The 24,778-nt window shown below is 48.2% G+C and overlaps 1 protein-coding gene across 1 annotated transcript; it reads left to right on the top strand.

Annotated features, from left to right (window-relative positions):
- Positions 1-15,166: 15,166 nt before the first annotated feature.
- On the top strand, positions 15,167-24,302 carry LOC142422950 (2-acylglycerol O-acyltransferase 3-like). Its single transcript, XM_075528154.1, has 7 exons — positions 15,167-15,218; positions 22,162-22,269; positions 22,375-22,445; positions 22,615-22,819; positions 23,163-23,337; positions 23,856-24,058; positions 24,148-24,302. The coding sequence occupies exons 1-7, from the start codon at positions 15,167-15,169 to the stop codon at positions 24,300-24,302; spliced, it is 969 nt and encodes a 322-aa protein (XP_075384269.1).
- The last annotated feature ends 476 nt before the right edge of the window (positions 24,303-24,778 follow it).

The raw sequence follows: 24,778 nt of genomic DNA, 5'->3' as shown, positions 1-24,778 counted from the left end.
GGTCTGCAGTTTGAAACCACCAGCAGCTGTGCCGGAGAAAGACTCGACTCCCATAAAGAGTTGGCATCAGCTCGATAGCAGTGAGATTGGTTTTAGTTCAAGAATGCTTTCTCTGAAGGTTCACAGCCTGAACAATTCCAGCTTTCTTACCCATCAGATCTCCACCATGGTCTGAGTGGCCAAAAGTAAAATGGAAACTGGCTTATAGTCTTTTGTGACACACAAGCTTGCTTCCAAAAGAAGAGAAGAATGTCTTCACTTTTTATATTAAAAACAGTAACCAAAAAGTAACTAAGAAAATCCACTTCATTTGACCATGACCATAGGTGGGTGACACCTTCTGGACCAAGGGTGTGATGGGCGATGCTGGGAGAGTGGAGGGTGAGTGGGTTGGAAAGGGGGAACTGATAACAAGGATCCACATGTGACCTCCTCCCTGGAAGAGGGACAGCAGAGAAGAGGGGGAAGGGAGAATCCGGATAGGGCAATATATGACAAAATAACGATGTATAAATTCTCAAGGGCACATGAGGGAAGGGGGAGCGGGGAGGGAAGAAAAAAAAAAGAGGACCTGATGCAAAGGGCTTAAGTGGAGAGCAAACGCATTGAGAATGATTGGGGCAGGGAATGTATGGATGTGCTTTATACAATTGATGTATGTATATGTATGGATTGTGATAAGAGTTGTATGAGTTCCTAATAAAATGTAAAATAAAGAAAGAGGAGAAAAAAAAGAAAATGATTAGGGCAAAGAATGTACAGATGTGCTTTATACAATTGATGTATGTATATGTATGGACTGTGATAAGAGTTGTATGAGCCCCTAATAAATTGTTTTTAAGAAAAAGAATCAAATCTATGAGATAAAGCCCGGGTCAGCAGCCTGGGAGCCCTGGTGGTGCAGTGGTGATGTGTTTAGCTATGATGTGCTGCATGGTTGGCAGTTTGAAACCACCAGCGGCTCTGTGGGAGAAAGACTGGGCTCTCTACTCTCATCAACACTTACAGTCTCAGAAACCCACAGGAGGTCGCTGTGAGTTCCCTTGACTCCTCAGAAGTAAGTTGGGTTTTGGGGTGGTGCTGTCAGATAAGTGTTGCATGAATGTCAGGTAATGCGGGTGGTTCAAGCCCACCAGTCGCTCTGCTGGAGAAAGATGAGGCTGTCTGCTTCTGTCATGATTTACAGCCACGAAATCACCCCAGAGAGTCTCCATGAGTGGAATGGACCAGATGGCAGAGGTTTGGGGTGATAAGCCCCCTGGTGGAGCTGGTGGGTAGTGCTGTCGTCCAACCTCAAGTAGTTCCAACCCACCCATCCTTCTCTAAGGGAGAAGGATGACTCACATGGTAGCTCTGATTTGAAGCCCATTGGATAGCACTGTTTTCTTTTCTTTCCTTTTCTTTCTTTATTTTTCGAACAAGCATGGAATTAGGTAAGCAGGTGCTTACCTTGCTTATTGGAGAATCCGTCCCTGGCAGAAGGCCCGTGTCCTATGGCATATGAGATTAATTTGGGCGAGACTATCTTTCTAAGAGTTTTCACAGAGACCCCAGTCCCCTAATCCTGTGCCCTACAGAGATAGAGAAGCAGTCCCAGAAATGCCTACACACCTCCCAGTTGCAGACCCAGGCAGAGGGAGGAGCTGTGCCCCAACTCTCTGCATGTGTCAGTCTTCATGGAGCCACGGCAGGTAGAAGGCGGCAGGGAGTCAGGCCTGGCCTCGCAGTACCAGGAGCCTGTTCAGGCACACTGGCGGGGGCAGTGAGAATGGTTGCTCTCCCCCAGTCCTACTCCTATGTCAGCCTCTTCCAGCCCACCTGCACCTTACCCCTGCAAGTGCCTAAGGACCCTACACTGTATGCCTGGGGGCAGGCGAAACCAGATTGCCAGGTTCTTGGGTGGCCCAGGTTGCATGGACTTGATGAGTTCCAAGAAGGGGAAGAGCTTAGCAGGACACTGGCCACATAGTGGCCCCCGCTTAAGAAGCTGAGGCACCTGCCCACAGCTCTTACACATTGGCAGCTTTGGGCTGAATAGCTTGGACTTGACCCCTCGTCAAGTCCCTAGATATTTTCCTCTTACTGACCCACACAGTAGACCCTCATCAGGCCATCATGGAAGGGTTAATGATTTCTTGAGTTCACAAGGTATAAGGGAAATGGCCAAGGGATATGGTGTCAGGGTGAGGAAAGGGGTCACTCCAAACTTGTGGAGGTCAGGACATTGGGCCTCTGTGAGGAGTCTGCGGGCAACCAGCAGACCGGAAACTGACTTGCCTGGGCAGTGTCTCCTGTGAATGGCCAGCCCCTTTGTCAATGAGAACAGCTCAGAGACCCCTTAGTCAGTGGGTGAGCCCTGAAGCTGGGGGGACTGCAGAAAGTTTATGTACCAGGCAGCAGGCTGACCTTTTTGAGACCCCTAGAATGGAAGGTTTGGTGAGAAGTGCTGAGAATTGGTGGGGAGCACACCACGTGGGAGCCGGTCCTATTTCCAGGCCCAGGACTGTAACACATTGCCCTTCTCCACCCACACGTTTCAGTCATCTGTCTAAGGGGACAAGCACGTACTAGAAAATACTTCTGCTACATTCATACCTATCACAGTGGCTCTATACGTAAGGTCTCGTCCCCCTGACTGTCATCAAGAAGGGGTCACATCTCCACCTCCACACAGCGGACCCCTTGGCTCTGCAGGTGACAGATGCTCACTCAATGGTCAGAGGGTTGGAGGTGGCAGGGTCAACCATTTTCCAGTGTACAATATTGGTGCTCAGGCTGGCCTGCTGGCTTACCCTTCCAGGGAGTTGGTCAAGAGCTCTCATCAAGAGGGGCTTTCCCACAACTTGTGTTGCCCCATTTCCACCCACAGGGTATATGTGGTGTGCGTATGTGCGTGACTGGGAGAGGTCAAGGGGAGGTGGACCTAAAAGTCCAAAGAAATGCTCAGATCACACCAAAAGGCACCAGCCCAAGAGTCAGCATCACCTGCCAGGTAGGCAGGCTTCGCATGGGAGGTGGTTCATCCGCAGGAGAGACAGAGGAATAAGAGGGTTATAAAAACAGTAACATTTAAACATTTGGAAATTGGCAAGTGTTGGGCGCATGTGGAGATAGTCATCCTTGGTGCCGATTGGTAAAAGGGTGAATCCTCTGTGGAAAACAGTTTGATGGAGCCTCACAGTTTCACCTTGCTCGAGCATCTGATCCAGCAAAGCCAAAGGGGCCCAGGTGGCACCAACAAGCTAAGCACTTGACTGCAACAGGAAGACAGAGGGTTCAAAGCCCTCCATCAACACCTCCCCACGAGAAAGACTGGCCTGTCTGCTCTGGTAGAGATGGCACTAACAAATACCCCAGGGGGGCAGTTCTCCTCTGTCCCAGGGGGTGGCTGTACACCGGCACCTAACAGCAGTCATCAACCTTACACACCCAGCAGCATGAAAATAAGGCTCCCAAGAGATTCTTGTACACCAGTGTTCACAGCAGCCTGACTCCAGTAACCCAATGGTGGGAACAGGGTGTCAACAGGGGAATGTCTAAGCTACGCGAGGTCCATTCATCCTGAATCACTCTGTTGTTAGGTGCTGTCCAGTTGATTCTGACCCTCAAAGAGCCTCTGAAACACTCACTGTCTGATTCGGCGCCATCCTCACAATTGTTCCTGTGCTTGATTGAGCCCATGGTTACAAGCCACTGTGCCAATCCATTTTGTTGAGAGCCTTCCTCTTGTCCACGGGCCCTCTAGTTTACCAAGCAGGATGTCCTTTCCCAGGGCCTGGGCTCTCCTGGTAACCTGTTCCAAGGTCTTTTCATGAAGTCTTCATATCCGTGCATCTGAAGAGCATTCTGCCAGGACTTCTTCCAAGACAGATGTCCATTCTATTGGCTGTCCAGGCTACGCTCAACATACTTTGTCAGCACCAAGCATATCAATTCATTTTGTCTTCCTGATTCCATGTCTGACTTTACATGCATGTGAGGTGATTGAAAATACCATGTGTTGTGTCTGGCATAGTTCAGTTCTCAAAGTAACTTCTCTGCTTTCCAACACTCAAAAGGGTTCTTGTGAAAGCAAAAGCAAATCCTTGACAACTTCAATCTTTCCTGTTCATCCTGCTGTTATCTGTTGGTCCGCTTGTGAGGATTTGGTTGTCTTTCTTTCTTTTGTTTTGAGTTGCTCTTCTTGACATTGAGTTGTAATCCATCCTGAGGGCTGCAATCCTTGAACTTCATCTGCAAGTGTTTCAAGTCCTTCCTCGCTTTCATCAAGCAAAGTTGTGTCCTCTGCGTGGAACTGGTGTACAGCAAGTGGTTAATAAGCCTTCCCAAAAACCTGGTGCCACATATCCACCCATATATATCCAGCATCTCTGATGAATTTGCTCAGTATGCAGATTGAGTGAGTATGGTGAGAGGATGCAACCCTGGTATGCAACTTCCCTTAGACCATGCAGTGTTCCCTTTTTTTCATTCCCACTCCTGCCTCTTGGTCCATATGTAAGTTCTGAATGAGCACAATGAAGAGTTCTGGAATTCCAATTCTTCTCAAGGCAATCCATGGTTTGGGATAATCCACACAGTCCAATGCCTTGGCATAGTCAATAAAACCCAAGTAAACATCTCTCGGCATTTCTTGATTTCAGCTAACATCCATCTGACATGAGCAATGATATCCCTTGTTCCATGTCCTCTTCTCAGTCCGGCCAGAACCTCTCAGGGCTCCCTGTGGATGCACTGCTACAACTTTTGCTGGATGTTCCTCAGCACAAATTTATTTCCATATGATATCAATGATACTGTCCTATCATTTGAGCATTCTGTTGGGGCACCTTTCTTTGGAATGGGTACCAACATGGTCTCTTCCCGTCAGTTGGTCAAATATCTGTCTTCCACTTTTCCTGGCATTGACCAGTGAGTGTTTCCAGTGCTTCATTAGCTAGTGGAAACACATTTCAATTGATGTTCTCTGGATTCCTGGGGTCATGGTTTTGGCTAACACCTTTAGGGGAGCTTGAACTTCTTCCTTCAGCACCATTGGTTTTTGCTCATGTGCTACCTCCTGAAGTGGTGGAATGTCTGCTAGTGTTCCTTGGTAGAGTGACTCTGTATTCTTTCCCTCCATCTTCTCTTGATCATTCAATATTTTGCCTATACCATCATACAGCATGTCAACTCAAGGCTTGGATTTGTTCCTCAGTTCTTTTGGTGTCAGATATGTTCAGCATGTTCTTCCTCATTGGTTGTATTACTTTAGGTCTGTGCACATTTAATATTTGACTTTGTCTTCTTCAGCTGACCTTTAAATTTTCTGTTTGACTCTTTGACTTCATCCTTTCATTCATTTGCCTTAACTGCTCTGTGATTGAGAGCAAGTTTCACAGTTTCTTCTGACATCCCCTTTGATTTTTCTTCCTTCTTGTTATTTCAATGGCCTTATGCTTTCTTCATGAAGTCCTCCCACAGCTCATCAAGTCTTCTGTCTTTAGTATTCAATGCAGTAAATCTGCTCTTGAGATGTTCTCTGAATTCCAGTGGTCTTGACTCAAGGTCATATTTTGGCTCTTGGGGACTTGTTTTAATTTTCTTGAGCCTTGACCTGAACTTACATATGAGCAATTGATGGTCTGTTCCACAATCAGCCCCTTGTCTGGTTTTAGTTGCTGATATTGAGCTTCTCCATCGTCACTTCCCACAGACGTAAACAGGTTGGCTTTGTGTATTACATGCGGAGAAGGTCATGTTTATAGTTGCCTTTGGGGTTGTTGAAAATTGTATTTACTAAGAACAAGTTGTTGTTCTGGCATCGCCAGCGCAGGTTTTTATTGCCAAGACCATATTTTCCAAGTACTAGTCTTTCCTCTGTTTCCAATGTTTGCATTCCATTCCACAATAATTATCAATTCAACTTCATTGCATGTTTAATTTCAAATTGAAGGCAGTAGAATTCTTCTATTTCTTCATTACTAACTGATTTAAAGAATCTACGTATAGTCTCCTCCCTGGGGGATGGACAGCAGAGAAGAGGGTAGGGGGAGATGTCTGATAGAGTAAAAAATGATGAAATAATAACAATTTATGAATTACGAAGGACATCATGCTCAGACAAGCAGAGGGGTGGCGAAGGAGAGGAAGGCCCCTGACAGGAAGTATTGGCGCGGTGGCTGCAACAGCAGGAGCTATGGTGAGGATGGCTCAGAATGGGGCCGTGTTCTGTTTGGTTGGGTTGGTATGCTTTGTGCACAGGGTTGCTATGGGTCGGAAGAGACCCCTTGGCAAGCAACAGTATTGGTTCGCCGTTCTAATTCGCCTAAACATGAAGATGCTCATTCACAGGACCTGCCACACGAGCTTACCTCATTTTACGTCTCACAGCAAACACGTGTGAGGTTATGGTTGAGTTGTACATGTGTGATTTACACATTTCTCTGGGTTGCATGCCCAGTGATTAATGTCCAAGAGTAGCATGTCACTAGAATTCGTATAAAGAGAGAAACAAAAGAATTGTTGTTTTTATTGTTGTTGTTGTTTTTATGTTGGAAGCAGAAAAAACTGGTAAAATACCAAGGGTTCGAAAGTTCAAAAAATGGAGAAAGAGCTCTACTTATACAGGAAGACTAGGGATTACAGATGAGCCAGGAGGGCTATGAGTTACACATGAGCTAGAAGCACTGGGGATTACGCCTGAGTTACATATGAGTCACAGGTAAACTTTGCTTGTGAGTTCATCTCGTTTCCCTCACAGGCTTTCCACACCAATGAACTTTGTACCCACATACCATTCGTAAGGGGACATTCTCCTCATTCCCTTTTGGGAACATCTTTATCATTTATTTATCCATAAGCTCTAACTTTGTCGTGCATCAGGTGCAAGCCTTCCATCTGAGAAGGAAGTTGTTTTAGCATAGCCTTAAATTAGAATGATTCAGCCCCGAGGGCGGTGCACTATTCTCACAGTCACAGAGTGAGAGGAGTAGAGGACAATGGAAGGACGTTTGCCTTAGGACCTTTCTCAGTAGCTTTGCTCTGCCAGGCCTTACATTTTAATGCTCTTGCAGAATAAAATGAAATCAACTGCAAACTCGGTAGTCACAGGTCACAGAGGGGAAATGTAGGTTCTGAACGGGGGAGTGAGAGGTCGTGGGAAAGCTTTAAGACTTCGAGGCCTTGGCACATGCTCAGCCTTGAGGTGAGCCCAACAGAGAAATCTCGCCATGAGACGATGGGCAGCTGGATGAGGTCTAGTCCTGTGAACAGGAACACTCTCAGAAAGCCACAGGGGGCAGTTCTCCCCTGTCCTGTAGCGTCACCGTGAGTGGCCCTCGACTCAACAGCAGTGACTTTGATTTGGGTTTGGATGTGCCTTGGGCAAGGATGAAGGAAGTTAGAGACCTGGTTACACGAATTCAAAGCCACGGCATGGGGCTTTCAGCCAGACTTGATGTCAGCCATATTTGATCCTCAACTCAAACTCAGCTTCTGTGCCACGCCTCCACTGAAACATGCACCCCCTTCACAGCCATGACACCAAGTCCTATTCTAATAAGTCCCTTTCGGCTCACAGGACAGGGAAGATTGTCCATGTCTATGAGAGTAGGAAGTCCCATCTTTCTCCCTTGGGGTGGCTGGTGGCTTTGAACTGCTGCCCTTGTGTTTGCAGGCCAAGGCACAACCACTGTGTCCTAGCTGTCCTACTTCTGCTCCCAAGACATGGTCACAATCGCAGCACCAACACATCCATGCAGCATCTTTTAGATGATGAAGCAGCAGGTGCAGGTTGGAACTGGGTGGACAGGTTCTAAGCTCTGAGTTATGACCTAGGGTTCATTAGGCTTCATCTTGCTACTTTCTGTCAGGGTTTCCAGCATTGATCAAGGTCTGATGCCTGACCTATCCCAGCCAAGCTCAGCCGAATAGGGAGGCTGATTGTTAAAATTCCTTCTAAGTGACAGGAATCCTTGTGATAGAAGCCCCCAACAATATCTCATAGATGTTTATTTTATTCTTGCATTCCCCTCAGAAGTCCTCTCATTTGGGACCTCATTCCTGATGCCTGAACTCCTCGGAATGGGCCTTAGGGTGTGGGGTCTATGGGTCTGAGATCTGTGAACTGGTGGGAGATTGTGTGTCATAGACCTGCATCCTGGACTCTCTACCTTCCTTCATATGAAGCCTTAGCCCCTTTGAACAACTCCTTCCCAAGATGGGTGCTGGATTAGGGAGCACCCGGGATGGAGGTGTTATGTGTTGGGCTGCTAAATGCAAGATCATCAGTTGTAAATGTCGCTCCGCTCTGTGGGAGAATGATGAGGATTTCTACTCCATAAAGAGTGACGATCTAGGAGCCTGATAGTGGGACAGGAGGAAAATCAAATGAAATAGAGGAAAGAACTGGGAGGCAAAGGGAATTTATAGACATCCAGACAAGGACATGTACATATGCATATATATATATATATATATGGAGAAATAGATCTCTGTGCCTATATTTATACGTTTAGTATTAAGGTGGTGGAAGGACATTGGGTCTCCACTCAATTACTCCCTCAATGCAAGAATATTTTCTTCTATTAAATTGGCATTCTATGATTCTCACCCTCACGACACAACTGCTGAGGACAAAGCATGTGAATAAGCAATGTGGTGAAGAAAGTTGACGGTGCCTGGCTATCAAAAGATAAAGTGTCTGCGGTCTTAAAGGTTTGAAGGTAAACAAAGTGGCCATCTAGCTCAGAAACAACAAAGCCCACATGGAAGAAGTACAACACCCTGTGCGACCACGAGGTGTCGAAGGGATCAGGTATAAGGCATCATCAGAACAAAAACATCATACCATAGTGAATGAAGGGGCAAGTCCAGAGTTGAGACTCAAAGCCCATTTGTTGGTCACTGGAGATTCCCTTCCAGAGGGGTCTGTCAGGGTACGATGCAGCACCTCTGAAATGTATAGTATTCCTCTCATTTCAAAATTCTTCCTCCACCACCACAACTCCACTTTCATGATCCAAATTCTATGTTGCAAGTCTGGGTAGAACAGAGGATGTACAGTGCTGCAAATAGAAGCTGGAGGCACAAGGAACCAAGAGCAGATGATAAATTCAGGGCCAGGGATGTGAGTGTCAAAACTGGGAGGGTAGAGGGAGAGTGGGTTATAATGGGATATACTGAAGAAAAAACACCTGTGTATGTCGAAAGAATTCACCAATAGAATAATAAGAGAGTCAATGGCCTGGGAGTTAAACATTTTTCGCTGTGACACATCAGACAAAGGCCTTATTACTAAACTCTACTATACTCTGCTTGCTCCCAAAAAGAAAAAAACTAATTGCCCACTTGAGAGGTGGGCAAAGGACCTGAACAGAAGTTTCACAGGGGCAGAAATCCGAATGGCCAACACGCATATGAGAAAATGTTCCCGATCGTTAGCCATAAGAGAAATTCAAATTAAAACAATGAGGTACCACCTAACACCCTCAAAGGTAGCCCAATTCAAAAAATCAGAAAGCAACAAGTGCTGGAGGGGCTGTAGGGAGACAGGAACTCTCATCTACGCTGGTGGACTTGTAAGTATGTACAGCCACTATGGAAATCAATCTGGCGATACCTAAAACAGATGGAAATCGAGTTACCATATGACCCTGCAATCCCCCTACTGGGCATACACCGAGGAGAGGCAAGAAACAAACGAGGCCAGACATCTGTGCTCCAATGTTCATTGCAGCGCAGTTCACAATTGCAAGGAGTCGGAAGCAACCCGAATGTCCATCAACTTACGATTGGATTAAAAACTGTGGTATATACATTCCACGGCGTACTACTCATCGGTAAAAAGCAGTGATGAATGTTTGAAGCACATAGCGCCATGAGAAGTACTGGAGGAAATCATGCTAAGCGAAGTAAGTCAGGCACAAAAGGACAAGTAAAGCATGGGCCCGCTGAGGTAACAATTAAAAAAAACAATGCAAAAGGTGCATAGGGAAAAAGCTACTGTATACACACATTCTTGGGGTGAGGACAGTGTAGTATGGCAGGGACCAGATCAAATCCAGGGATGCTCATGGTAGACAACTGGGGAGGAGGTGGGGAAAGGAAAAAAGAAATGGTTGAAAATAAGGAAGAAATGGGTAGCGGAGTCATGGGGAACTAACCCACCCAAGGGGAGGGTATTGTTTATATCTTCACAGGGATAGAGGGACCAGACTTCAACCCATCTCCCCAAGGTGTGAATTCAACATTCTGGCGTGGAGTAGGGAACCATTGGAGAGATCTCGCGGGCTGGCCCAGCACCAAGTACTAAGTGGATGCCTGCCCCTTAGCCCAGAAGAATTTATTTCAAAGGAGCATTGAATCTGCAGCTCCAGGAGCAGGACACATCTGATCGGAGCGCACAGGAGCAGATGAAGGGGGAGTAGGAGAGAGTGGAGCGCATCCTGGTCCACCAGGCCCTGACGACGATGACCCCATTTAGAGCAGCCAGGCCACAGAGAGGACCACATGGGCAGCCCCAATATGAGACATGATGACGGCCCTGCGGGTGACAGCACCGGAGAAACAGTGTGGGAATTGGGCCCGACCCGATTCCACCACACCGAGGCAAAGCACTGGGGGAGTGCAGCGGAACACCAAGGGAATGGAGCGGCAAGGTCCCCAGTGAATTCTGAAGGTGGACTTTGGGGCCAGGGCATGGTGCCCCAACAGACTTGACTGGAAACACTTCTAAAGGCCAACAAATGATCCTTGAACTCACTACAAGCTGTTCTTTCTTGTTCTGTTTTTTTTTTTGTCAGTGGTTTGTTGCTGTTGTTTTGTTGTATATTGTTGCTTTGTTTTGCTCTGTCTTGTTTTTTGTTTCTGCATGTTATTATCTCCGCAGATCTGTCTAAATAAGACAGTCTGGATGAACCAGCTAGAAGAAAAACAATGGGACCAACAGTTCTTGGGGGAAATCGGATAGGGGAACGTGGGGGGAAAGGAAGTGTTGTTAACAAACCCAGGACAAGGGAACAACAAGTGATCCAAATTGGTGGTGAGGTTGGTGTGGCAGGCCTGGTAGGGCATGATCAAGGGTAATGTAAGGAAGAGGTATTGCTGAAACCTGGGTCGGATGGAGCATGATAGTGGGACAGGAAGAAAGTGAAGGGAAATAGAGGCAAGAGCTGGGAGCCGAGGGTATTTATAGAAGTCTAGACAAAGACATGTACCTATGCAAATATATATATATGTGTGTGTGTGTGTGTGTGTGTGTGTGTGTGTGTGTGTGTAAATAGATTTTGTGCCTATATTTATAGGTTTAGTATTAAGGTAGCGGAAGGACAATGGGCCTCCACTCAAGTACTCCCTCAATGCAACAGTACTTTCTTCTATTAAACTGGCATTCTATGATGCTCACCCTCCTGACACAAGTGCTGAAGACAAAGCAGGTGAATAAGCAAATGTCATGAAGAAAGCTGATGGTGCCCGTTTATCAAAAGATATAGCGTCTGGGGTCCTAAAGGCATGAAGATAAACAAGCAGCAATCTATCTCAGAAGCAACAAAGCCTACGTGGAAGAACACACCAGCCTGTATGATCATGAGGTTCCAAAGGGATCAGTTATCAGGCATCAAAGAACAAACAATCACATCATTCGGTGCACACCTCCATGACATGTTCACTGAGGACAAACAGGTGCATAAGTAAATGTGGCGAAGAAAGCTGATGGTGCCCGGCTATCAAAAGAGATAGCATTTGGGGTCTTAAAGGTTTGAAGGTAAACAAGCGGCCATGTAGCTGAGAAGCAACCAAGCCCACATGGAAGAAGCACACCAGCCTGTGTGACCACGAATTGTCGAAGGGATCAGGTATAAGGCATCAAACGGATCAAAAGAAATCTTACCATAGTGAACGAAGGGGGAAGTGGAGACCCAGAGTGGAGACCCAAAGACCATTTGTCAGCCACTGGAGATCCCTTGCAGAGGAGTATAGGGGCGGAGATGAGTCAGTCAGTGTGCTTTGTAGCACCAATGAAGAATATACCTTTCCTCTAGTTCCTAAATGCTCCCTCCCCCCACTATCATGATCTGAATTCTACCTTGCAAGTCTGGATAAAGCAGAGGAGGTACACTGGTGCAGAAAGGATCTGGAGGCACAGGGAATCCAGGACTTATGATATCTTCAGGACCAGGGGTGTGAGTGGTGATAATTGGATATTAGAAGGAGAGTGGGTTGAAAAGAGGGAACCTATCCTAGGATCTACATGTGACCTCCTCCCTGGGAGATGGAGAACAGAAAAATGGGTGACGTGAGACGTTGGACAGGGCAAGATATGACAAAATAATAATTTATAAATTATCAAGGGTTCATGAGGGAAGGGTAGCGGGGAGGGAGGTGAAAAGAGAGGACCTGATGCAAAGGGCTTAAGTGGAGAGAAAATGCTTTGAAAATGATGAGGGCAATGAATGTACACATGTGCTTTACACAATTGATATATGTATGGATGGTGATAAGAGTTGTATGAGCCCCAAATACAACGTTGAAAAAAATAAGCACAATGCAAAATCAGTCGTGAATTCTCCTGCTGTCTATGATAGGATTGTATCTATCTGCCTTCAAGGAAATCTAATCAATACAGCTACTGAAATTTATCTACACACCAAAAAAAACTATTGATGAAGAAATAGAGAATGCTCCTGCTTTCATTCTGAAATTAAACATGCAATCAAGATGCATGGATAATTATTGTGGAATGGAATGCAAACATTGGAAACAGAAGAAAGACCAGTAGTTGGGAAATACAGTTTGGTAATAGAAACCGCGCAGGCGATGCTAGACCAACAACTTGTTCATAGTAAATATCCTTTCATCAACCCAAAAGGCAACTATACACATGACTTTCCCCCGATGGAATACACAGAAAGTAAACTGGTTAGGTCTGTGGGAAGTGAGGATGGAGAAGCTCAATATCAGTTACTAAAACCAGACAAAGGGCTGACTGTGGAACAGACCATCAATTGCTCCTATGTAAGCTCAGGTCAAGGCTCATGAAAATTAAAACAAGTGCACAAGAGGCAAAATATGACCTTGAGTCTAGAACACTTGAATTTACAGAACATCTCAAGAGCAGATTTACTGCATTGAATACTAAAGACAGAAGACCTGATAAACTGTGGGAGGACGTGACGAAGAAAGCATAATGCCATTGAAATAACAATACAGAAAGAAGAGATCTAAGTGAATGTCAGAAGAGACTGTGAAATTCGCTCTCAATCATAGAGTCGTTAAGGCAAATGGACAAAAGGATGAAGTCAAAGAGCCAAACAGAAAATTTCAAAGGTCAGCTCAAGAAGAAAAAGTCAAATATTATGTGTGCACAGACCTAGAGTAAGGCAAGCAAAAGGTAAGAACATGATCAGCATATCTGAAACCAAAAGAATTGAAAAAGAAATTCAAGCCTTAGGTTGACATGTTGTATGACTGTTGGAGCAATATATTGAATGATGCAGAGAAAATGGAAAGAATACACAGGGTCACAATACTAAAGAGAACTAGCTGACATTCCACCATTTCCGGAGGTAGCATATTAGCAAAAACCAATGGTGCTGAAGGAAGAATTTCAAACTCCCCTCAAGGTGTTAGCCAAAAACGTGGCTCCAGGAATCCACAGAATATCAATTAAAATGTGTGTCAGCAAGCTGATGAAGCACTGGAAGCACTCACTGGTCAATGCCAGGAAACTTCGAAGAAAGCTACTTGGCCAAATGACTGTAAGAGACCATGTTGTACTCATTCCAAAGAGAGGTACCCCAACAGAAAGCTCAAATTAATGAATAATATTATTGATATCACACGGAAATAAAATTGTTCTAAAGAACACGCAGCAAAAGTTGTAGCAGTGCATCGAGAGGGAGCAACGAGAGATTCTCTCCAGACTCAGAAAAGGACGTGGAACTAGGGAAATCATTGCTCCTGTCAGATGGATGTTGGTTGAAAACAAGAAATGCCGAGAGATGTTTGCTTGGGTTGTATTGACTATGCCAAGGCATTGGACTGTGTGGACTAACCCAAACCATGGATTGCCTTGAGAAGTATGGGAATTCCAGAACTCTTCATTGTACTCAATCAGAACTTGTACATGGACCAAGAGGCAGGTATGGGAACGGAACAAAGAGACACTGCATGGTCTAAGAGAAGTTGCATGTCAGGGTTGCATCCTCTAACCATACTCACTCAATCTGCATACGGAGAAAATTCATCAGAGAGGCTGGATTGATATGGGCAGAAATGTGGCACCAGCATTGGGGGAAAGCTTATTAACAATCTGCTGCACACCTGATCTTCGCAGAGGACACAACCTTGCTTGATGAAAGTGAGGAAGGACTTGAAACACTTGCTGATGAAGGTCAAGGATTACAGCCTTCAGGTGGATTACAACTCAATGTCAAGAACACCAACTCAAAACAAAAAAAGAAAGAAAACGAAATCCTCACAATCGGACCAACAGATAACAGCAGGATACACAGAGAAAAGATGAAGGTGTCAAGGATTTGCTGTTGCTTTCACAAGAGCTCTTTGAGTGTTGGAAAGCAGAGAAGTTACTTTGAGAACTGAGGTATGCCCAACACAAGCCATGGTATTTTCAGTCACCTCGCATGCATGCAAAGTCAGACATGGAATCATGAAGACACAAAGAATTTATATGCTTAGTGCTGTCAAAGTATGTTGAGCGTACCCTGGACAACCAATATAATGGACATCTGTCTTGGAAGAAGTCCAGCCAAAATGTTCCTTTAAAAATACATTTTATTAGGGGCTCATACAACTATTATAACAATGCATATATACATGAATTGTGTTAAGCACATCTGTATATTCTTTGCCCTCATCATTTTGAAAGCATTTACTCTCCACTTAATCCATTTGCATAAGGTCCTGTTTTTTCCCCTCCCTCCGCACTCCCCCTTCCCTCATGTGCCCTGGATAAGTTAAAAATTATTATTTTGTCATATCTTGACCTGTCTGATAGTCAGAATGCTCTTTAAAGGCCCAGATGTCAAGGCTTCATCTCCAGTACATGAGACATGGTACCAGGAGAGCCCAGGCCCTGGGAAAGGACATCTTGCTTGGTAAACTAGAGGGCCGTGGAAACGAGGAAGGCTCTCAACAAAATGGAATGGCACAGTGGCTTGTAACCATGGCCTCAATCAAGCACAGAATCAAGTGTGAGGATGGCGCCGAATCAGACAGTGAGTGTTTCAGGGGCTGTCTGAGGGTCGGAATCAACTGGACAGCACCTAACAAGAGTGCTTCTGTATGAATGGACCTCGCGTAGCTTAGACATTCCCCTGTTGACCCCTTGTTCCCCCCATTGGGTTTCTGGGAGTCAGGCTGCTGTGAACACTGGTGTACAAGAACCTCTTGGGAACCCTGCTTTTCACGCTGCTGGGTGTGTAAGGTAGATGATTGCTGTTAGGTGCTTGTGTACAGCCACCCCCTGGGACAGAGGAGAACTGCCCCCCTAGGGTTTTTGTGAGTGCCATCTCTACCAGAGCAGACAGGCCAGTCTTTCTCCGGGGGAGGTGTTGATGGAGGGCTTGAACCCTCAATCTTCCCGTTGCAGTCAAGTGCTTAGCTTGTTTGTGCCACCTGGGCCCCTTGGGTCTTGCTGGATCAGATGCTCGAGCAAGGTTGAAACTGTGAGGCTCCATCAAACTGTTTTCCACAGAGGATTCACCCTTTTACCAACAGGGCACCAAAGGGTGACTATTTCCACATCCGCCCAACACTTGCCAATTTCCATATGTTTGGTTGTTATTGTTTTTATAACCCTCTCCTTCCTCCCTCTCTCCTGCTGATGAACCACCTCCCTTGAAGAGCCTGCCTACTTCATACGTGAGGATGTCCCCTGGGATGGTGTGACCTGAGAATTTCATTGGTGTTTTAGGTCCACCACCCTTTAACCTCTTCTAGGTACGCACACACGTTCACCTAATATGCCCTGTGGACGGAAAGGTGAAAGACAAGTTCTGAGAAAGCCCCCCTTGGTGAGAGATCTTGACCAACTCCCTGGAACGGGAAGCCAGCAAGCTAGCCTGAGCACCGATGTTGGACACTGGAAATTGGTTGACCCTGCCTCCTCCAGACCCTGTGTCCATGTAGTGAGCATCTCTCACCTGTAGAGCCAAGGGGTCCACTGTGTTGAGGAGTAGACTTGGTCTCTTGTTGCTGACAGCCAGGGGGGAGGCGACCTTACTCAAAGAGCCACTGTGATGGGTATGAATGAAGCAGAAGTATTTCCCAGTAGGAGCTTGTCCCCTGGGACACGTGACTGAAACGTGTAAGAGGAGAAGGGCAATGTGTTACAATCCTGGGCCTAGAAAAAGGACTGGCACCCCATCAATACTTGGTCTTTCTCTGTAAGTCTTTCATTCTGTGGGGTCTCATACAGGACCTATGTGCTGCCTGGTAAGTAAACTTTCTGCAGTCCCTCCAGCTTCAGGGCCCACCCACTGACTAAGGGGTCTCTGAGCTGTTCTCATTGCAACACAGGGGTCGGCCATTCACAGGAGACACTACCCAGGCAAGTCGGTTTCTAGACTGCTGACTGCCAGACCGACTCCTCACAGAGCCCCAAAGTCCTGACCTCCACAGGGCTGGAGTGACCCTTTCCTTACCTCGAGAGCACACCCCTTGGCAATTTTCCTTATACCTTGTGAACTCTGGTAATCATTAACCCTTCCTTGTTGGACTGATGAGGGTTAGTATGTGGGTCAGTCAAGGGGAAAATCCTTGGGGATGGACCAGGGGTCAAGGCCAGGCAATTGAGCCCAAAGCCGGGAATGTGCAACAGCTGTTGGCGTTGCCTCAGTCTGGCTCCCTCCACAGTAAGGGGCCTCATCCAGTCTCTTAAGCGGGGGCCACTAAGGGCTAGTGTCCTGCCAGGGTTTTCCCCTTCTTGAGTCTCAGCAACTCCATGCAATCTGGGGTACCCAGGCACCTGGCAATCTGCTTCCTTCTGCCCCCGGGCAAACAGTGTGGAGTCCTTAAGGCACTTGCAGGGGTCTAGGGGTGCAGGTGGGCTGGAAGAGTCTGACATAGGAGGTGGACTGGTGGAGTCTGACACAGGAGTAGGACCAGTGGAGTCGGACATAGGAGTAGGACTGGTGGAGTCTGACATAGGAGTAGGATTGGTGGAGTCTGACACAGGAGTAGGATTTTTGGAGTCTGACATAGGAGTAGGGCTGGTGGAGTCTGACACAGGAGTAGGACCGGTGGAGTGTGACATAGGAGTAGGACCGGTGGAGTCGGACATAGGAGTAGGACTGGTGGAGTCTGACATAGGAGTAGGACTGGTGGAGTCGGACATAGGAGTAGGACTGGTGGAGTCTGACATAGGAGTAGGACCGGTGGAGTCGGACATAGGAGTAGGACTGGTGGAGTCTGACATAGGAGTAGGACTGGTGGAGTCTGACATAGGAGTAGGACCGATGGAGTCTGACATAGGAGTAGGATCTGTGGAATCTGACATAGGAGTAGGACCGGTGGAGTCTGACATAGGAGTAGGACTGGTGGAGTCTGACAAAGGAGGTGGACCGGTGGAGAGCTGCCACTCTCGCGGCCCCCAGCCAGGTGTGCGTGGACAGGCTCCTGGTACTGCTAGGCCAGGCCTGACTCCCTGCCGCTTTTACCTGCCGTGGCTCCATGAAGACTGACACATGCAGAGAGTTGGGGCACAGCTCCTCCCTTTGCCTGGGCCTGCAACTGGGAGGTGTGTCGGCATTTCCGGGACTGCTTCGCTATCTTTGTGAGGGCAGGGGCTGAGGGTTGTGGGGGCTCTGAGAAAACTCTTGGAAAGATCATCTCACCTAAATCTAATCTCATTGCCCATGGGGCACACGCTTTCTACCAGGGACGGATTCTCCAATAAGCAAGGTAAGCTCCTGCTCAGGTCATCCACAAAAGAGGGAACTGTGGTCCATAGCAACGACTAAGCATTGTATAACTCAGTGCATCTCATGCATGCTTGTTCACCAAAATAAAGAAAGAAAAGGAAAGGAAACACTGGTATCCAAGGAGCTTCAAATCATAGCTACATTGTGAGTCAGTCTTCTCCCTTGGAGAAGGATGGGTGGGTTGAAACTACTTGAGGATGGACGTCCAGCACTACCCACCAGCTTCACCAGGGGGCTTATCAAACCAAACCCACTGCCATCTGGTCCATTCCACTAACAGTGACTCTATGGGGTGGTTCCCTGGCTGTAAATCATGACAGAAGCAGACAGCCTCATCTTTCTCCAGCAGAGCTGCTGGTAGCCTTGAACCACCCTCGTTACCTGACATTCATGCAACACGTAACTGACAGCACCACCCCAAAACCCAGCTCACTGCCATGGAGTCAAGGCAAACTCACAGCGACCTCCTGTGGGTTTCTGAGACTGTAAGTGTTGATGAGAGTAGAGAGCCCAGTCTTTCTCCCGCAGAGCCGCTGGTGGTTTCAAACTGCCAACCATGCAGCAGATCGTAGCCCAACACAAAATGTCACCAATGCACCACCAGGGCTCCCAGGCTACTGACTGGGGCTTTATCTCATAGATTTGATTCTTAATATTATTGTCATGGTCAAATGAAGTGGATTTTCTTAGTTACTTATTTGGTTACTGTTTTTAATAGCAAGAGTGAAAACATTCCTTTTTCTTCTTTTGGAAACTAGCTTGTGTGTCACAAAGACTGTAAGCCAGTTTCCATTTTACTTTTGACCACTCAGACCATGGTGGAGATCTGATGGGTAAGAAAGCTGGAATTGTTCAGGCTGTGAACCTTCAGAGAAAGCATTCTTGAACTGACACCAATCTCACTGCTATCGAGTTGATGCCAACTCTTTATGGGAGTGGAGTCTTTCTCCGGCACAGCTGCTGGTGGTTTCAAACTGCAGACCATGAGGATCGCAGCCCAATCGATAACCATTGCCATCTAGGTGATCCTGCCCCTATGGGACTGGGTAGCACTGCCCCTGTGGATTTCCTCTACTTTAACTCTGTACGAGCTTAGAAAGCTCCATCTCTCTTCCTTGGAGCGGCTTTTGTTCGCAAATGCTGACTTTGCGGAGTGCAGCAGCCTAAAGGTCTTATTGAAAAAGAAATTACAATCTAGACACTCATCTATAAACCACATGGCACGTTGCAAAACATATATTTTTGTATACCGCTAACTCAAAAAATCCCCAAACCCACTGACATCAAGTCGATCCAAGGTCGCCAGGACCCGCTGCTGTGCGCTACACAGCGCCTCATTGCCTGGGAGTCCTCCCGCTCTGCCGCGCCTTGCCAAGCACGCAGTGGTCGACTGTCGCCCGAGGCTTGTCCACAGTGGGGGCCTTGTCCCTGCATAGACATGCGGGTGGACACGTTTTTTGTGGCCCATGAGTTGTGGCTCCTGCACCTCTTCCAGGAGTTTTTCCTTAAAAAAAAACAAAACATTTTATTAGGGGCTCATACAACTTTTACCACAATCCATACATATACATACATCGATTATATAAAGCACATCAGTACATTCTTTGCCCTAATCATTTTCAAAGCATTTGCTCTCCACTTAAGCCCTTTGCATCAGGTCTTCTGTTTTCCCCCCTCCCTTCCCACTCCCTCCTCTCTCATGAGCCCTTGATAATTTATAGATTATTATTTTGTCATATCTCGCCCTATCTGGCGTCTCCTTTCACCCCCTTCTCTGTTGTCAGTCCCCCACGGAGGAGGTCACATGTAGATCCTTGTGATCAGTTCCCCCTTTCCTAACCACCCACCTTCTACTCTCCCAGTATCATCCCTCACACCCCTGGTCCTGAAGGTATCATCCACCCTGGATTCCCTGTGCTTCCAGCTCCTATATGCACCAGTGTTCAACCTCTGCTCCATCCAGACTTGCAAGGTAGAATTCATATCATGGTAGTTGGTGGGGAGGAAGCATCCAGGACCTGGGGAAAGCTGTATTCTTCATCGGTGCTACGTTGCACCCTGACTGACTCATCTCCTCCCTTACACCCCTCTGTGAGGGGGTTTCCAGTGGCCAATAAATGGGCTTTAGGTCTCCACTCTGAACTTCCCCCTTCATTCACTATGGTAAGATTTTTTTTTTAATGATGCCTTATCCCTGATCCCTTTGGCACCTCGTGATCACACAGGCTGGTGTGCTTCTTCCATGTGGGCTTTGTTGCTTCTGAGAAAGATGGCAGCTTGTTCGCCTTCAAGCCTTTAAGACCCCAGATACTATCTCTTTTGCTAGCCAGGCGCCATCAGCTTTCTTCACCACATTTACTTGTTCACCTGTTTTAGCTTCAGCAGTTGTGTCAGGAGGGTGAGCATCGTAGAGTGCCAATTTAATAGAAGAAAGTATTCATGCGTTGAGGGAGTGCTTGAGTAGAGGCCCAATATCCTTCCTCCACCTTAATACTAAACCTATAACTATAGACACATAGAGTTATTTCCCCATCCTCATATATATATATTTGCATGTAGATGTCTTTGTCTGGATCGCTATAAATGCCCTTTGTCACCTAGCTCTTTTCTCTATTTCCCTTGACTTTCCTCCTGCCCCACTATCATGCTCTGTCCCCACCTGGGTTACAGCTATACCTCTTCTTATGTAACCTTACCCTTGATCATTCCCTACCAGGCCTGCCACTCCCCCCTCACCACCAATTTGGATCCCATGTTATTCCCTTGTCCCTGGGTTTGTTAACACCACTTCCTTACCCCCCCCACCACCTCCCCCTATCCCAAGTCCCCCCGGAACTGTCGTTCCTGTTGTTTTTCCTCCAGATAGTTCATCCAGCCTGTCTTATTTAGACAGACCTGTAGAGATAATAACATGCACAAAAACAAGACAGAGGAAAACAAAGCAACAGTATACAACCAGACAACAAAACAGCAACAACAAACCATTGACAAAGAACAAAACAAAACACATCAAGAAACAAAAGCTTGTAGTTAGTTCAAGGATTGTTTGTTGGCCTTTAGGAGTGTTTTCCAGTCCATTCTGTTGGGGAATCATGCCCTGGCCCCAAAGTCCACTTTCAGCATTCCCTGGTGACCTTGCCGCTCCATTCCCTTGCTGTTCCGCTGCACTACCCCAGTGCTTTGCCTTGGTGTGGTGGGATCAGGTCAGGTGCAATTCGCAGATTGTGTCTCCGGTGCTGTCTCCTGTAGCGCCATTGGTCACTGAGGGGCATCATTTCTCATAGTGGGGCCAGCCATGTTCTCTCTGTGGACTGGCTGCTCTAATCAGGAAGATCATCCTCACGGCCTGGTGGGCCAGGCTGTGCTCCACTCTCTCCTCCTCCCCCTTCATCTGCTTCTACCCCGGGTATCCAGGGAGTGAAATAAAGACAGGAACGGCGGGCACACTCATTGTGTGTGCGTGTGTGTGTGCGCACGCTTGTTTGTGTTCACAGTGGCACACCACGTGCATGCCAGGTCCAGGCTGCGCGACAACCCTGGAGCCCCTTAGCATTGACCCTCTCTGTGACTTGTAAACAGGCCTAGGATCGGGCAGGCTGGGAGGAACCATCTACTGGGGATTTTACGCCCCCCCGCCGCCCCCCCCCACCACACACACACAAAACTGGAGCTGCTGGGACACCCTGGGTAAGCCGTATGCCCCCTCCCCACACCAATCTCTCCAGCACTCAGGGACTGCCCCTCCCTCGAACACGCCTTCCCGGTCCGCCCAGGGGCCAGACTACAAAACTGATAGGGAGAAGTTCAAAGATCAGTTCCAGGGAGTAGTCTGGAACCTTCTGGCCTCTGGTCCACGGATCTCAGGGCCACGGCCACTCGCCAATTCACACGCACAGGGAAAGCCAGGCTTCCAGGCCGAGAAAACCTTACTGAGGGCAGGCTTCCAAGCTCTTGCTTGGGGGCCTTTTGGCACCCTGAACCCCACAGAAGACAGGAGGCCTTGGGATGGAGGCTCCCTCGCCCTCACCTACCAAGAAAACCCGAGGAAGGCGGTGGCTGGAATCAGCGTCAGCCTTGCACTATGTGACCACATTTCTTTTCCTGGGTGAGCAGAATGGGAGAGGCTCCGAGGCCTGGGACTGGAGGGAGGGCCACCAGTTGTCCTCACCCTACAGGCTAAGGGAGCCCAGAAGCTCTTAGGGAGCTCATTCCTCATTCCCTCTCACCTCTCACGCAGGCGCCTTCTCCATCATCCTGCTCTTCCTCCTCCTCTTCACCTCGTTGTGGTCAATCTCTCTTCTCTACTTTGCCTGGCTCTACCTGGACTGGGACACCCCCAACCAAGGTGAGTTTGGTACAGCTCCCTCCCGGACCCCCTCCCAGCAAAAACTGTCAGGACAGGACCCTGGGAGGACTGTGACATGCCAACTTCTGTGACCTGTGATCCCAGGTGGAAGATGCTCCATGTGGAAGAGGAACTGGACAATTTGGAAGTACCTGAGGGATTATTTTCCTATCAAGGTGACTGGTCATATGGCCCAGGCACAGGCAGTGGGGAGGGGGCACACGGCCATCTTCTGGACCCTCCCAGGACCTTACACTTGGAGGTCCACAGAGGTGGGGGACTAACTTTTCCCAGTGTGACATTCCCTTTGCCTCTCTCTCCCCAATCCTGCCGGAACACCCACAGCTGGTGAAAACAGCCGAGTTGCCCCCTGACCGCAATTACGTGATGGGCGCCCACCCGCATAGGATCATGGGCATCGGGTTCTTCTGCAATTTCTGCACAGAGAGCAACGCCTTCTCCAAGCAGTTCCCTGGGCTCCGGTCCCTGCTTACCACATTGGCAAGGGTCTTCTGCCTCCCCATCTACCGTGAATATCTCATGACTTCTGGTGAGCAAGAAGGAGGAGGAAGAAGAATAGGAGGAGGTGATGAACAGGAGGAGAAGGAGGAGGAGGAGGAGGAGGAGCAGCAGCAGCAGCAGCAGCAGCAGCAGGAAACAGTGTCCAGGGCTAGAGTCACACCTCCACCAGCACCACTCGCTTCAGGTGCTTTGAGTGGATGCTGGTGATCTGGTGCAGGCATGTGGACTAGAGGCTGACACAGAGTGGGATGAGGGGATATGGGACAGAAGTTGGAGCTCACCCTTCCTATAAAGTGGAGGGTCTCAGGGGACTCTGTGCTGGTGATGACTGCTTCCTGCGTCGCCAGCCACCCCCCGTACCCCCATTACAGGAGTGATTTCTGTGGATCGTCAGAACCTGGACCAAATCCTATCACAGAACCCGTGCGGCCAGGTTGTGGTCATCGTCGTCGGGGGTGCGCAGGAGGCCCTGTACTCAGGCCCTGGCCAGCACTGTCTTAGTCTCCTGAATCACAAAGGCTTCGTGCGCCTTGCGCTACGGCACGGGTGAGTGGCTCTGATGTCCCTCGGGGTCAGTGGAAGATGCTGGAGCTTTCACCAGGGTCTAGCTGAAGGGCCATACAGGCAAGAAGAGTGCCCACCTCCGTGACTGAGTGCTCACACTCAGCCAATCACAGCACGCAACCTCTGCCCACCCCACTCCATATCTGTGCATCAGAAAGAGGCAAGGTTAGAGTGGCCAAAACAGGGCTCCCGGGCATCCTGGGTTCAAATCCCTACCACGATCTCAGAGGCAAGCCCATGTTTTCTCACATGGGAAGTAGCACACACGCCGCCTGGCAAGCATGTCATTTTGTAAAGGCAAAATGAGAAAAGTAACTGTTTTCAGTGCACCGTTGAGTCTCAAGAAAGGTGAGCCCTTTCTGCCGTTTCTTTCTTGGTGGCCGGAGGTGGACGCCCCCCTTTGGTGTGATTTCAGAGGTCTTGGGAAGCAGCAGCTGAGAGACTCTGAGACAACTCAGGCGCCAGCCACCAGCCTCATCCTTCCCTCCTCTCCTCCCAAGGGCCTCCCTGGTACCCATCTACTCTTTCGGAGAGAATGATATCTTCAATGTCAAAACTTTTCCTGCCGACTCCTGGAAGTACCGCTGCCAGATGACCTTCAAGAAACTGGTGGGCTTTTCTCCTTGTATCTTCTTTGGCCAGAGCATCTTCTTGGGCACCTCCTGGGGCCTCATGCCATTCCGCAGGCCCATCACCACGGTCCGTGAGTACTCATCTCTGAGGACAAGCTTCCCTCAGTCTCTTGGGCATGAGAGGGCTCTGTGCTCAGCAGCTGCCTCCCTGTCTCCGCAGTGGGCCGCCCCATCGACGTGCCCCAGGTCCTCCACCCCACGGAGGAAGACGTTGACCACTACCACACACTCTACTTGAAGGCCCTGGACCGTCTGTTTGAGGAGCACAAGGAGAGCTGTGGTGTCCCTGCTGATACTCACCTCACCTTCCTCTAACTCAGGCCTCGCCCTGCCTCCTCTGCCGAGTGCACGGCGAGGAAAATGTCACCCCCCCTCCCTGACCTGTGGCTCCCATCCACGTAATAAAAGCTGGTTCCCTGTCAGGAGGCCAGTATCATGCATTCGGGTGCCCATCTGCTCAGAGCTCGCCCATTACCATTCGAGCAAGTAGGCTCAGGCACCCCCCATGTTCCACCTGAGCTTCTGCTTTGATTTGGGTAGCAAAACCCTGAATTCTCCTCCTAGGGAGGCTCAATGCAATGTGTGACTGTGAACAAGCCCTGCTTCCCTGACTCTTCCTACCTCTATCCTTGCCGACCCAGTATGAGCAGAAGAACAACCCACCAAGCATAAATAAGTATCTATCTTGATCGATAATTTGGCTGCGTAGAGTATTCTAGTGTTTGCGTTGTTTTTCTTCAGTTTTTGGAATATATGACTCCACTCTCTCCTCTTCCTCATCGTTTCTGCTG

The sequence above is a fragment of the Tenrec ecaudatus genome, chromosome 12 (assembly GCF_050624435.1).
Source record: "Tenrec ecaudatus isolate mTenEca1 chromosome 12, mTenEca1.hap1, whole genome shotgun sequence".
In the NCBI taxonomy this organism is placed as follows: Eukaryota; Metazoa; Chordata; class Mammalia; order Afrosoricida; family Tenrecidae; genus Tenrec; species Tenrec ecaudatus.
This window is presented reverse-complemented; position numbering and strand designations above follow the sequence as displayed.